The sequence below is a fragment of the Sinocyclocheilus rhinocerous genome, unplaced genomic scaffold (genome assembly GCF_001515625.1).
Source record: "Sinocyclocheilus rhinocerous isolate Xijiao unplaced genomic scaffold, SAMN03320098_v1.1 scaffold2895, whole genome shotgun sequence".
Taxonomy (NCBI): domain Eukaryota; kingdom Metazoa; phylum Chordata; class Actinopteri; order Cypriniformes; family Cyprinidae; genus Sinocyclocheilus; species Sinocyclocheilus rhinocerous.
The window spans coordinates 104,273-117,543 of record NW_015662606.1 but is presented as its reverse complement, the minus strand read 5'-3'; the positions used below and the strand labels follow the sequence as shown (position 1 = coordinate 117,543).

At 37.0% G+C, this 13,271-nt stretch overlaps 1 protein-coding gene across 1 annotated transcript in view; it reads right to left on the bottom strand.

The window, feature by feature from the left end:
• Positions 1-2,159: 2,159 nt before the first annotated feature.
• LOC107728220 (small G protein signaling modulator 2-like) overlaps positions 2,160-13,271 on the bottom strand; it is a 59,209-nt gene continuing 48,097 nt past the window's right edge. The window contains exons 13-24 of the mRNA XM_016538318.1: positions 9,330-9,489; positions 8,209-8,273; positions 7,966-8,111; positions 7,723-7,851; positions 7,306-7,488; positions 6,629-6,994; positions 6,339-6,463; positions 6,043-6,125; positions 5,126-5,235; positions 4,901-4,997; positions 4,623-4,790; positions 2,160-3,157 (exon numbers count right to left, since the gene is read on the bottom strand). Of these exons, the coding sequence (XP_016393804.1) occupies positions 3,069-3,157; positions 4,623-4,790; positions 4,901-4,997; positions 5,126-5,235; positions 6,043-6,125; positions 6,339-6,463; positions 6,629-6,994; positions 7,306-7,488; positions 7,723-7,851; positions 7,966-8,111; positions 8,209-8,273; positions 9,330-9,489 (1,721 nt within the window). The 3' untranslated portion in view covers positions 2,160-3,068. The remainder of the gene's footprint in view (positions 3,158-4,622; positions 4,791-4,900; positions 4,998-5,125; positions 5,236-6,042; positions 6,126-6,338; positions 6,464-6,628; positions 6,995-7,305; positions 7,489-7,722; positions 7,852-7,965; positions 8,112-8,208; positions 8,274-9,329; positions 9,490-13,271) is intronic.

Below are 13,271 nucleotides of genomic sequence, written 5' to 3'. Positions count from 1 at the left end.
AATGTGAATTTTACTGGAAGATCCCCGCCGAAAAACGTGTATTTTACTAATTTTTTTTTGGAATCTTTTTTTTTTTTTTTTTTTTTTACAGGGTTATTGAATGAATAGAATGTAAAAAAAAAAAACTATTTATTTGAAACAGAAATATTTTGTAACATTAGAAATGACTTTACTGTTACCTTCTGTCAATGTAATGCATAAATTGATTTGAAACTAAATTTTAAATCTTATTGTCCCCAAACTTAATATATAAATATTTTATATTTATAATATATTTTTTGATCTGCTGTTTAAACTTCTAAGTTATTCAAAATGTACACTATTAAGTGGCACAGACGGCTAAAAAAAAAAAAAAGTCTGCATATGAAAATGTTTTAATCTTTAGGAACAACTTTTTTTTTCCATAATACATGTACATTCAATGATACATCCGTTACAATGCATACTTCATTCTGATGTTGGCGTCCAAACAAAAATGTACATATATATTTTAAACGATTAGAAACCAGTGCACAACGTTGATAAAGGACATAACAGTCAACAAGTAACGAAGGTTTCCCACATTTCAATTGTACAGCTCTCCAGATTAGCCCAGTCTCTAAAACCGAAGTAAAAAATAGTGTCTGAAATACAGCTGACAGTAGTGTCCTCATAGAAATCCAGGGCTTTTCTCTTTATTTACAGTGCAATAATACACAAGGAAAGGAGGATAATAAATGTCTCGCAGTAGAAATTAAAAGAAATGATTTGTCTTTTATACACCTAATCAACAGTCTTTGAGATATGGTTTAACATTGCTTAGAGGCTTTGGTACATGAGCTCCTGTCGGAAGTAAACCTTTCATAAGGGCTAAAACATCCCTCGCACGCATTCAACCAGAACCAAGAACAAAAGGAATTGGCAAGATTTGAGGCAGTGACCAATAGTCACATCATAAGACCACTTCTCCCATAATCTCTGTCAGCTGTTAGAATAAAGTACCGTTGGTTTTTGTTTTTGTGGATTTGAAGCTGTTTGGAATAGCATACTAGCATACTACTACTTCTGCAGTATATAGTACGCATACTAATGTGTGAATTGTCTGTATGCGTGAAATACCCTGATGACCAAATGTGTAGTTTATATCAGCACCCTGCATGGAATATTAATATCCCACAATGCAATGTGCTTGACTTAACAGTCCATTTCCAATATATCATTTGAAGGAAATGTCAAAAGTTAACATCTCAACTATAAATAACTTTATTTCCAAAATGACGATTGGATGTCACACTCTGCACCGCATACTGCATTTTTTTTCACATACTATTCAAGAACAAATAGTACGCAGTTCTGTGTGAAGTATTCAGTTAGCTAGTATTCCATCGCAAACAGCCTCAGGCATCAATTACTTCGAAGAGTGTATGGAAGTGAATTACACTTAAAAATGTGCAACTAGTATGCAATGTTCCTTTAAAAAGAGCAGTGAGACACGTTTGATGATATACAGCCAAACCGTGCTAAAAGCAGGTTAAATTTAGTGACATTTCTCATTTAAAATCCAATATTTGAACAGTCAGATCAGATTCAAGTAGTTCTTTTTCATGATTTGGGACATCATCAGAGTTGCAAAATGATAAGTGCGAGTAATCAGTAATAAAGATTGGAATGTGGAAAAATAACAGGATACTACTGTTTAAAAGATTGTAGTCAGTAGGATTTGTTTTAATGTTTTTGAATATTACAGTAATATTGTTAAATATTATTATAATTTAAAATAACTGTTTTCTATTTGAATATGTTTTAGAACAAATTTATCCCTGTGACGTTAAAGCGGAATTTTCAGCATCATTACTCCAGTCTTCAGTGTCACGCGATTCTTCAGAAATCATTCTAATGTGCTGATTTACTGCTCAAGACAGCAGTTGTGCTGCTGAATATTTTTGTGGAAACCTTGGTACATTTTTATTTTTCAGGAATCTTTAAAAAAAATAGAAAGTTCAAAAGAACAGCATTCATTTGAGACAGAAATCTTTTGTAACATTATAAATGCCTTTACTGTCACTTTGGATTAATTTAATGCATCCTTGCTGAATAAAATTGATTTCTTAAAAAAAAAAAATAATAATCTTACTGACCCCAACCTTTTGAACAGTAGTGTACAGTATATGCAGTGTGAACAAAGCCAACCAGCATCTAAAATGTGACACGCTAAAGACTAATTAGTTTCGTCACACTCGTCTCATCACATGGAAGCAGTTTTCTGACCCGTGGAAGAGCCTGTGGACCCTTTCCAGACTTTAGGACACTAAGGGAAGTATAGTGACCCCTGATAACACCTATCACTCAGAAGCATCACGGGTGTCACGGAGCGACAGATTCAAAGTGCAGAAGTATGGACGCAGGTCGTGAAACGTGTTACAAAGGCAACGCCAACTACTTTTATTCCAAGACCATCATCATCACCATCAACCGAAACATCGAGGCAATCGTACAGAAGAAAAGGGGCAATAGAGAAGCTAAACAATAAAACAAGGCATATAAATACTAGTACAAGATTATTGGCACAGTCCTTTTGGTCACACACTGTTTGGACGACTTCTTCGTGGCATAGATATTATTTAAGGGAGCTGACGTAACGCAACCTCGTTTGAGGATTCAAAACTGTGCTCAGCTAAACTGCTCGACGCCGTTTTTTTCTTTCTTTCAGAAACACCATCGTCACCGCTAAGAGTGGAATACTTACTGTACATTTAGCGGCCATTAGGGAAAGGAAACGGTTGTCACCCCTGTATGAGGCTTCCCATTTCTTATAAAAGCAGATCTAAAAGGACCTGATCGGTGCGGTGTGTGTGCTGGAGGCGTGTACAGCAAGAAAGGAAAAAAACCTCAGTCACAGTGTGCTCAAACACCACGAGCATGCAGACAACGCCAGGGTCTGACACAACGGCATTCTGTGGCAGGCAAACGATATTAAGAGTCAAGACGTCGAGGCAGATCCCGGGCCAGTCTCAAGCCTTGGGCTGTTGGGATCGAGAGAAGGAGATTCGGCCAGGCAGGACTCGGTGGGCGGCAGCCTACTCTTATTCTCACTTGTTCTCGATAAGGGTCTGCACTTTGTGTACCAGCTCCCGCGCTATTCGAAGGATGTGCTGCACGTCGTGGCGCTCGGCCATCTCTGTTAGAGAGGAACACAAAGAATACAATTACTCAATAGACTGATACTTTCAAATGGCCACATGCTGCATTTCCGGTTTAAAACTTAAAACTGTTGTGCTGTGATATTTTAAAGCTGAAGTTTGTCATTTGTGACCCTGGACCACAAAAGCAGTCTTAAGTTGCTGGGGTATATTTGTAGCAATAGCCAAAAATACATTGTATGGGTCAAAATTATTGATTTTTCTTTTATGCCAAAAATCATTAGGATATTAAGTAAAGATCATGTTCCATGAAGCTATTTTGTAAATTTCCTACTGTAAATATATTAAAACTTAATTTTTGATTAGTAATATGCATTGCTAAGAACTTCATTTGGACAACTTTAAAGGCGATTTTCTCAGTATTTTGATTTTTTTGCACCCTCAGATTCCAGATTTTCAAATAGTTGTATCTCGGCCAAATATTGTCCTCTCCTAACAAACAATACATCAATGGAAAGCCTATTTATTCAGCTTTCAGATGATATATAAATCTCAATTTCCAAAAATTGACCCTTATGACTGGTTTTGTGGTCCAGGGTCACATTTTTTTGTTGTGTTTTCTTTATATAATGGTAAAACATCTATTATAAACGGTCCATAAACAAGGGTTCAGGGATCGCCTGGGGGGCTGCAAGGAGATGCTGGGTGGGTCAGCAAAAATGAAGAAAAAGAAAAAAAAGTAACAAATTCTTTTTATTTAAGGAATATCAAAGCTAGCGTTTTAACGTAAGATATTCATTTTTTAAAAATATGTTTTAATGCATTTTTAACACATTTACAGTTTTTGATAATATTATTGTTTCATTCTGCTTTCTAAGGACTAAAGTTGGAAGTAATTTATTGAGAAATGCTATGAAAATGGAATAGTATTTTTGCATAATTGAAAGTATTTTCTTCTATTATCTTCAGTATAATGACCAAATAAAAGGCAATTATTGAATTTAGGAAACAACAATTATAGCATCAAACTTTATATTATTTTATTATATTTAAAAAAAATAAATTCTAAAATACTTGCAATAAATACTCTCTCATTCTTCAAACAACGTTTGCTACAAGCAATTTCTCTTTCAAATAAATGCTGCTCTTTTTAACTTCCCATTCATTAAATAATCCTAAAAGAAAAAGAAAAAAAATCACAGTTTCCACAAAAATAATAAGCAGCAATATCAGGAATAAATTAAATTTTAAAATAGATTAAAACAGAAAACAGTTCTTTTAAATTGTAATAACATTTCACAATATTCCTGTTATTACTGTATTTTTGTTTTTACTTTTGTTGCTTTCAAAAAGGTATTTTGTTATAACACATTACTAACATTGAACAGCGGCCAATGGAGAAAGTTGGCTCAACCAATGGCGTGAGTTTGGGGAGCTATCTGTTCTGGTTAATCAATGGAAGTGGAAACGGAAAATCTGTTCAGCTCTGTTCAGTTCACTCACCATTAAAGAACTTGATGATGTCAGTGAAGTCCATGTTGTTGTCCAGGATAATGTCCCTGTACACCTCCACCAAGGCCAGTGCAATGAACAGGACAAAGTGCTTGGAGGAGATGCGAGGGGCGACCCAGATGACCTCCCATACTGCAAACACATCCTCATAGAGTAGCTCTGACACAGACACGCAAGATACACAGTACGTTAAGCAATGAAGGTACAATCTGAGATACAGTATCTTCACTGTGTTTGAAAATATACAGGTTCTATTTCAGTGTTGTTACCTCTTTTGAAGTCCAGGAGGAACCAGCGGTAGCAGAAGTAGAAATGGGTGTAATCTCCATTCTGATGCATGAGCTCAAACAACTCTGAGTCAAGGATCTGAGGGGAGAGAAAAAAACCCCCTTCAATGTTCAGAACTCATGATGTCACAGATGGCATCAGAAGAACAGACAAATCAGAGCGCTGACTCAGGCAGGAAGAGGGAGAAGAGTCACATGTCATGTTACCTGTATTAGTGACCTCATATTGGCAAAATGAGTGTCCATGGCTCCTCCGGTAGGGAAATTCTGACTCATCCGTTTCATTAGCTGAGTGAAACAGCTGTAGGCCAAGCACTCTTTAGGGGGGTTAAAAAGAAGAGAATATAATTATAAAAATATTATATTTTATATAGAATTTTAACCTAAAATATTAATGTTTAAAAAAAGTAAAAAAATACATTAAATAGATTTAAATATATAAAAGTTAGATATTACATCAAATTAGGCCAAGCACTTCAGAGCGGGTTAAAGAGAAGGGAATATAATTATAATAATATTATATTTTATATAGAATTTAATCTACATTATTTTTATTGAAAAATTATATATATACAGTATATATGTATAATATTATCAAATGTTATACTATTAAAAAATACGAAATGTTATAATATATACTGTAAAATAATAATAAAATTGTAATGTTGAAAAAATATTTAACCTTAAACATAAAATTCAAATATTATAATTTAAATATAAAAGTATACATTTATAAAACAGTTCTTTTGTGCGACAATTTCTTGTCGTCCGAATTCATTACATTTACATGTATGCATTTAGTATATCCAAAGCGACTTACAGAAGAGGAACAATTTAAGAAAACAATCAAGATTAGAGGAGCTAGATTAAGAAATGAGAGAAGAAAATGAGGATTTGTTTTGTGTGTGTGTGTGTGTGTAAGTGCTTTGGTTTAGCGCTGTGAAGTGGTTAAGTGCTTGCAGAAGAACTGTCTTCAGCTGCTTCTTGAAAGTTGTGATGGTCTCAGCAGTTCATGTGGATCTTATCATTTTTTTCATATATATAATAAATATACAAGTCAAGGATGTAAAACATTAAGACGTGCCTATGTCTGTCTGTCTATTATGTTCAAGTGTCTTACTCACCATCATCCAGAATGACCATCAGTGGGGCTAGAAGGTCACACATGCCTTGCACATAGCCAATCTCCAGATGTTCCCACACGTAACTAGATCATAAAACAGGGACAAAGACGTGAGAGACTGAGGAAGACTGAGCCTCAGCTCAGCTGATTTAGAAAATTAGTTACAGTCTGTGATTTATGTTTCAATTAATCTAACAGACTGACTGATTTGAAATTCAATGAGCTGCTATTCTGAGAGACGCACAGGCAAGTGAGAACACAAACAGATCACAGAGATCAACTCGGTCATCTGCTGACCTGCACATGATGTTGCGCAGTTTCTCCAGGTTGCTGGTAGTGAAGTAATAGTAGTTGCGATCGCAGCGCTGGACGTCTTTGTCTATTCTGTGCAAGTTCAGTGCCACCGTGTCCAACAGCTCAATCTGCTCACAAGCACATTGATAAAATTATTGACCAGATTTATGAATTCCAATTCAGAGGTCAATAAATCATTGATATTTACAAGTCACATTTTGTGCATAGCGTGATAAACGTCGCTCTGTAATAAACTATGGTGTGTCAGTGCATTAAACAGTGCATTACTGTACCGTATAAGAAGAGAAGGATGGTGCAGTGCCCTCTGCGGTGGTTGTGAGTTTGTCCAGCTGACTGCAGAGTTTGTCCTCACTCAGAGAGTCCCGTCCACCCTGCTCCTCCAATACCCAAGTGGGTGTTGTGTCCTCCTCCATGCTCTGTCCGTCATCGATGCTGGACATGATTTGAGAATGTCCAGATGCTACAGAGTAGTTCCTGGAGGAGGGCAGGCCTGAATCTGGAGAGTCAAACTCCACCAGCGGCCTCTCGTCTGGGGCTAGCATGGCCGGGGTAACCACAGTGGTTAAGGTGGGAGTACTTTCTCCCTCACATGAGGTGTCGTGACCCCCCGTGTCAGGCTCATCCACGGACATGAATACCTAAAGAGAGAGAAGAGATGGGATGGATGGGATACGACGATGCAATAAGACGCTAGATTTACCTCAGGCTATCTAGAATCCAAGTGCTGAAATGTGTAATCAAAAAATATACTGAAATTAACTGCAAGTAAGCAAGGAACTCTATTTTGTGTGCCGTATAGAGGTTCTGCATAGTAAGAGTAAGAAAGTCCCAAAGAATTCACTTACGAGATTCTGTGAGCGTTAGGGTGGTGCCTATGTAGGCAGTAAGGCAGCTTGCTAGGTTTGTAAGTAAATAGCCTTTGCATGCTTAAACAGAGCTTGCGACTGACCTCGTTGCTAATAGTGGAGTCCCTGTGGAGGAGTCTGAGGACGTGGCTGTCTATACTGCTCCCTGACGATAACTTGGAAAAGATGGCCGACTGCATCTCTTTCTCCCGCTGCTTCACTATGACCTCACATGCCTTCCACTCCCGCATCACCTGCTGATACCTTGCTGTGATCTTCTCATCAATCTGTGAAACACACAAGGGCACATCAGACAATCAGAACGTACATCACACCAGGACAAAATATTTACCCTTGCGAAAAAGAAGTGTGCTTAATTGCATTGAACATGCACTTGTAGTGTACTTTTAATCAGTATATAACTGTACGCAATATTAATAAAATAAAAGGCCACTTAAGTGTACTTTAAGAGAATACACTGTTTCTTAACACACTTAAGTACACTTCCTATAAATCTTTACCTGAGCCATGTCTTTCTTGTCCATCCCAAACTTGTAGTGGCCCAGAAGAAACGGCCACACTTCCTTTCTGATCTCATGCTCCACCCCTCCATAGTAAACCAACCTCAGCAGCTCCAGCTCCTTATAATTCTGGCAAGAGAGAATAAGGGACAGATGGAGACAGCGGGACTACTGCAACCTACGGTAGATGTCACTGACCGCTAGTACCCTTTAGTGACCGGAGCTGAAGAGTACTAGGCTAACCTTCCAGTCTTTCTGATATTTACTCCACACATCTTTGCTGAGCCCTCCAGAGGCTTCACAGGGCTTGTCCGGAGGGACAATGTTGTGGTTGACCAGTGCTGAAAGGTGCGTCCTCACAGTGGACAGGTGCCGACAGTAGGCCAGCCCTAAAGATGGAAAAGAGCATTACAGCACTGTATGCACAGCTGAGGGGGTTTTATACTTATTGATATGAATAATTACACAGATTTTCTTTGGACTTACAGCCATAAAACGCTCGAGACACAATCTGTCTCTTCATATTTTGGCACAGCATCTTCAGTGGAATACTGGACACGGAAGGGAAACATCCGTTACATCTTTCAATACAGGACGACTAGTCAGATGCTTTTGCAAAAATATATGCAAACTACAGCCAAACTGCATATATATTGCACTCATTAAAATATTTAACATATGGTGTGTTTTTTTTTTATTTTTTATTTGGGGACTTTTATATGCCAGGGAAAGTGACCTGTCTTGGAAATTTTTCATTATGCTTTTAGCACTGGTTTTTGCTACTCAAAGCTGTTTATGTATCAGTTTTAATGTCAGACTTTACATCTTAAGATGAAAATTCACTGACATCCAAAACAAAGAATATTTATTGTGTGATAATGATTTATACAAATCTTCACAAAAAAACTGTCTGTCTGTCAGATGTGGCATCATTCTCATTCTCATCATAAAGTTTTCACTACGGTTAGTGTCAGAGTCAGTAAAGACCTTGAGATGAAAGAAAGAAAAATTAAGAAAAATATCACCCTTCTGTGTCATTTCCAGTAAATTGAAATAATAATGCGTAAGTGTGAAAATATGATTTAATTGTACATATTTAGGAAGCATTAAATGCTAAGCAAGACAAAGTTGTCTGCCATTTTATTCCAAAAATGTTAAAAATGTCTTTTTCACCACATAATAACAAAAACAATACATGGTGGAAATTACAATATTATATAAAATGATATAATACATATGATTAAAAGAGTTACTTTAAGCTGGTATGCATTAAATGCATTAAATTGCTGTTTTTAAAACGTTCTATTCATCAAAGAATCCTGTAAAATAATTAATCATGGTTTTCACAAAACATTTTTTGTTTAGTTTCTTGAGTAGCAAATCAGGATATTAGAATGATTTCTGAAGGATCATGTGACACTGAAGACTGGAGTAATGAGTGCTGAAAAATCATTTTAAATAATTAAATTACATTTGAGATTTGTATTAAAATACAAAACAGTTGTATTCAATTGTATTAATATTTAACAATATTATTGTTTTTATTGTTTTTTTTTTTACAAATAAGACTCCCCAGGACCAGAAGTGTAAAAGCACAGCTCTCTCACCGGTCATGCATGCAGGTACAGCTCGCTGGAAGCTCGACGGAAGCGTTGCTGCCCCCAGTGGAGCAGGACAGACAAGATGACATATGACTGGTGCACTCGCCCTGCTGCCATGACAACGGGCTGCCGCCAAAACCCTGCATCTCCATCATGTCCCTGTGGTCTATTAGGGCGTGGGAGTGGAATAGATGGAAAAGAGGCAGAGCGAGAGAAAGATGAATAAGCAAACATGAAACCTGCTCTAGTAACCTGGCATTTGAAGAACATATTTGAGATATATCACTATTAATATTACTAGGATAATTGAAAATGGGTATTTTCTTTCCTCTCAAAGCTACTCTACAATAAGAAGCTGTTGTACGGTGGAAAGCTGCCATACGGGGATTCACTGCACATCCCAGACACCATAAAACATCTCTACTGGAAATTAGGCTCTTACAGCTGGACTGGAATGGCCATAAAGCATCATATTCAGCTCAAAAGCATCAGATTCACTGAATTTCAGGCCTCAGCTCAACCATGAGATCATTAAGGAAGAGTAAATTGAATCCTAAACTGCATTTAAATATATCGGATTTGAATGTTTTATATATTTAGCAATTTGTTAATTTTGAATGGTACTCAGATTAGGGCTGTCAATCAATTAAAGAAATACATTATATGAATTAAATGATATATCAATTAATTAAAATTAAATATAATTACTCGCATATAAATTTTGATTTAAAAAACATCTAATTTAAAATAATTTAAAGACATTATTGTGGCAGATGTAAATCACTTAATAGACATTAAAGTGCCCCTATTATGCCATTTTTAAGGTTGCTAATATTGCTTTACGAGTCTCCTTAAACAGGTTTACATGCATGCAAGGTCAAAAAACATGTTAGTTTTCTCAAAAAATAGATTTAATTTTACCTAATTTCTAAATGATTCGTAAACGACTCGTGCGAAGCAGTTCAAAGAATCAGTCTCTCTAAACCCCTCCTTTCCGTGAGCCCTCACTGCTGTGATTGGTCAGATGGCGCAGTCCTTTGTGATTGGTCCTACCGCGTACAGCGCGTGTCGGAAACAAAACGCCCATTGCCATGACGGAATGACAGCCCTGGAGACTTGTCAATACATAGAAATGATGGTATCGATTGTACCTTACCAATTCGAGCCGGGGTCTGATAATGAAACGGTTGAAGTGGCTGATCGACAAGAGACTGATTCGCAAGCACGACTGGAGCAGGACGTTTCTCAGTGGTAAGTGTCAAGTGTTAACAAGTTTGTGGTAATTATAAGATGACTCTTTTTTTTGATAGACAATAACTTTATTTATCGTGCACTGTCGGCTTCACAACTTTGCAGATAGTTTATGTTCACATACAGCTACATGACACTGCATGAAAGGTAATATTCAAAAAGGCATAATAGGGGCACTTTAAGAAAAGTGTCTCTAGATGTTGATATATGCGTTTTATTTCCATATTTTTTAACATAAAACTATCCGTTTATCCATAGGGGCTGTTTACACACAGCTTGCTTTTGCATTATGTCTGCAGTGTGTTTTTTAAACATTAGTCCATGTATAAATGTGCATCAGTAGAGTCAAGTCTTGCTGTTTTTTAGCATCTCTCACCATGAGCACTGTGGTTTTAATACACCATATCTCCAGTTAGCCAAGTAGTTCGGCTTCATAAACGTGTCTTGATATCCCTTTCTTCTGTTCGATTCTGTTGTTTTTAGTAAGAACACATTGCCTGCACTCCATAAGTGTGGTTTACCAAAAGGCGTTGCCTAAAGGTTGTACTTTAAGCTTGAAGTGCTCTGTTTAACATTTAGGTGGGGGGCATTATTAATTGCATATTTTGTTCTATTTAAAATAATACCACTAAATTAAACATGATAAATTGACAGCCCTAATTTAGATGTAATTTTCTTTCTAGATATTACTTGCTGTCAGAAATGGCATTAACCAGATGTCCTTAAACACTCATAATGAAATCAAAGCAAACCTGAAGTATAAGGTTATCAAAAACATGCATCTATGAATGAACAGAAGGAAAAGGTGTAAAACGATGCGGGGATGCCATGCCAGGAGACCTGCCAATCAATCGATCAATCAATCACAGTGTCACAAATCAAGCCAGGCACTGGTAGAGCTTGGAGAGGAGTATAGAAGGACAGACAGTAACCATTCCTACCATGCTGGATGCATCAGATTAAACCATGACAAAAATAAAGACAAATAAAGAAGAGGAATGTATACTGTGTGTAGTTGTATAAAACGTGAAGTAATATAATATAATATAATATAATATAATATAATATAACATAATATTGTTTTCATATTTTATAAATTAATTCAAATTAAATAAAATGTTTCAACATTTTTCAACTGAACCAAAAGAGTCGATAGTAAACGTAAATGCTCTTCACCTTAATTCTTCAGGTTGGAGCTGGTGACCTGCTATACACTGGTTGTAAGCAAAATAACAAGGTGGACGGAGAGCATGTATTCACTATCTGTCCCTAAATGTCTGACGTGGACTATGGGACTTTGGTAAGGCTATGATCGAATGGGCGACGTGTTCACGGAACGATTCATGTGTCTACTACACCAGAACCCCACAGGACCTAACTGATATAATGAAAGGTGACTGCAGTTAGTGAAGAATTACAGTGAACAGCATTGCAGAAAACCGGCTCAACACAGGAGGAACACCAAAACAACAACACCAACTCAAACCAAAGAGGAAAAGAGAGAATTCATAAAGGGAAGGAGACACGGTTGTGACAAGTAAGCAGTGGAGCACATTCGCCGCAAAGATTAAAACAAAAAAGAAACATAACACATAACGTGCAGATTCGACATGCAAAGCCCTCAAGCATTTGCCAGTGAAACCAAATGAAGACACAGAACCTAAAAATAACCAAGACTTCTCTAAGGACTTACTCATGTCAACCAAAGAGTGCAAAAGGAAAACAGCAAATCATTGCTGAAGCATTGCTGCCTGGCCACCACAGTCAGGCCCAACAGTGCAGAGAGGAGGAGAGTCTGAACTCCACAAACACTATTCAGTCCCACACATCATACCTCCTAGGTCAGTCAGGTGGTGTTGGTTTATGTGTGTAAGAAGGAAAAAGGACAACAACACCAACTCAAACCAAAGAGGAAAAGAGAGAATTCATAAAGGGAAGGAGACACGGTTGTGACAAGTAAGCAGTGGAGCACATTCGCCGCAAAGATTAAAACAAAAAAGAAACATAACACATAACGTGCAGATTCGACATGCAAAGCCCTCAAGCATTTGCCAGTGAAACCAAATGAAGACACAGAACCTAAAAATAACCAAGACTTCTCTAAGGACTTACTCATGTCAACCAAAGAGTGCAAAAGGAAAACAGCAAATCATTGCTGAAGCATTGCTGCCTGGCCACCACAGTCAGGCCCAACAGTGCAGAGAGGAGGAGAGTCTGAACTCCACAAACACTATTCAGTCCCACACATCATACCTCCTAGGTCAGTCAGGTGGTGTTGGTTTATGTGTGTAAGAAGGAAAAAGGACAAAGGCAGAGTAGTAGTGTGACAAAGTGTGACAACGTGGCAGGGCAGTGGAAGCTCTCCAGACTGTGAGAAAGGTTAGCGTAGGTAACCCCCGGCAACGGAGGCGTGGAGGGAAAAGAGTGACGACAGAGGAGGAGAGTGAGTCAGGGGGGAGAGAGAGAGAGAGAGATGTGCACTGTACTGACCTTACACACACACACACATACTTCAGTTACAAACCCAAATGTGAAAAGGGATATTCAGGTTTTGTGTGCATAAAAGAATAATATAATATAATATAATATAATATAATATAATATAATATAATATAATATAATATAATATAATATAATATATAATATAATATAATATAATATAATATAATATAATATAATATAATATAATATAATATA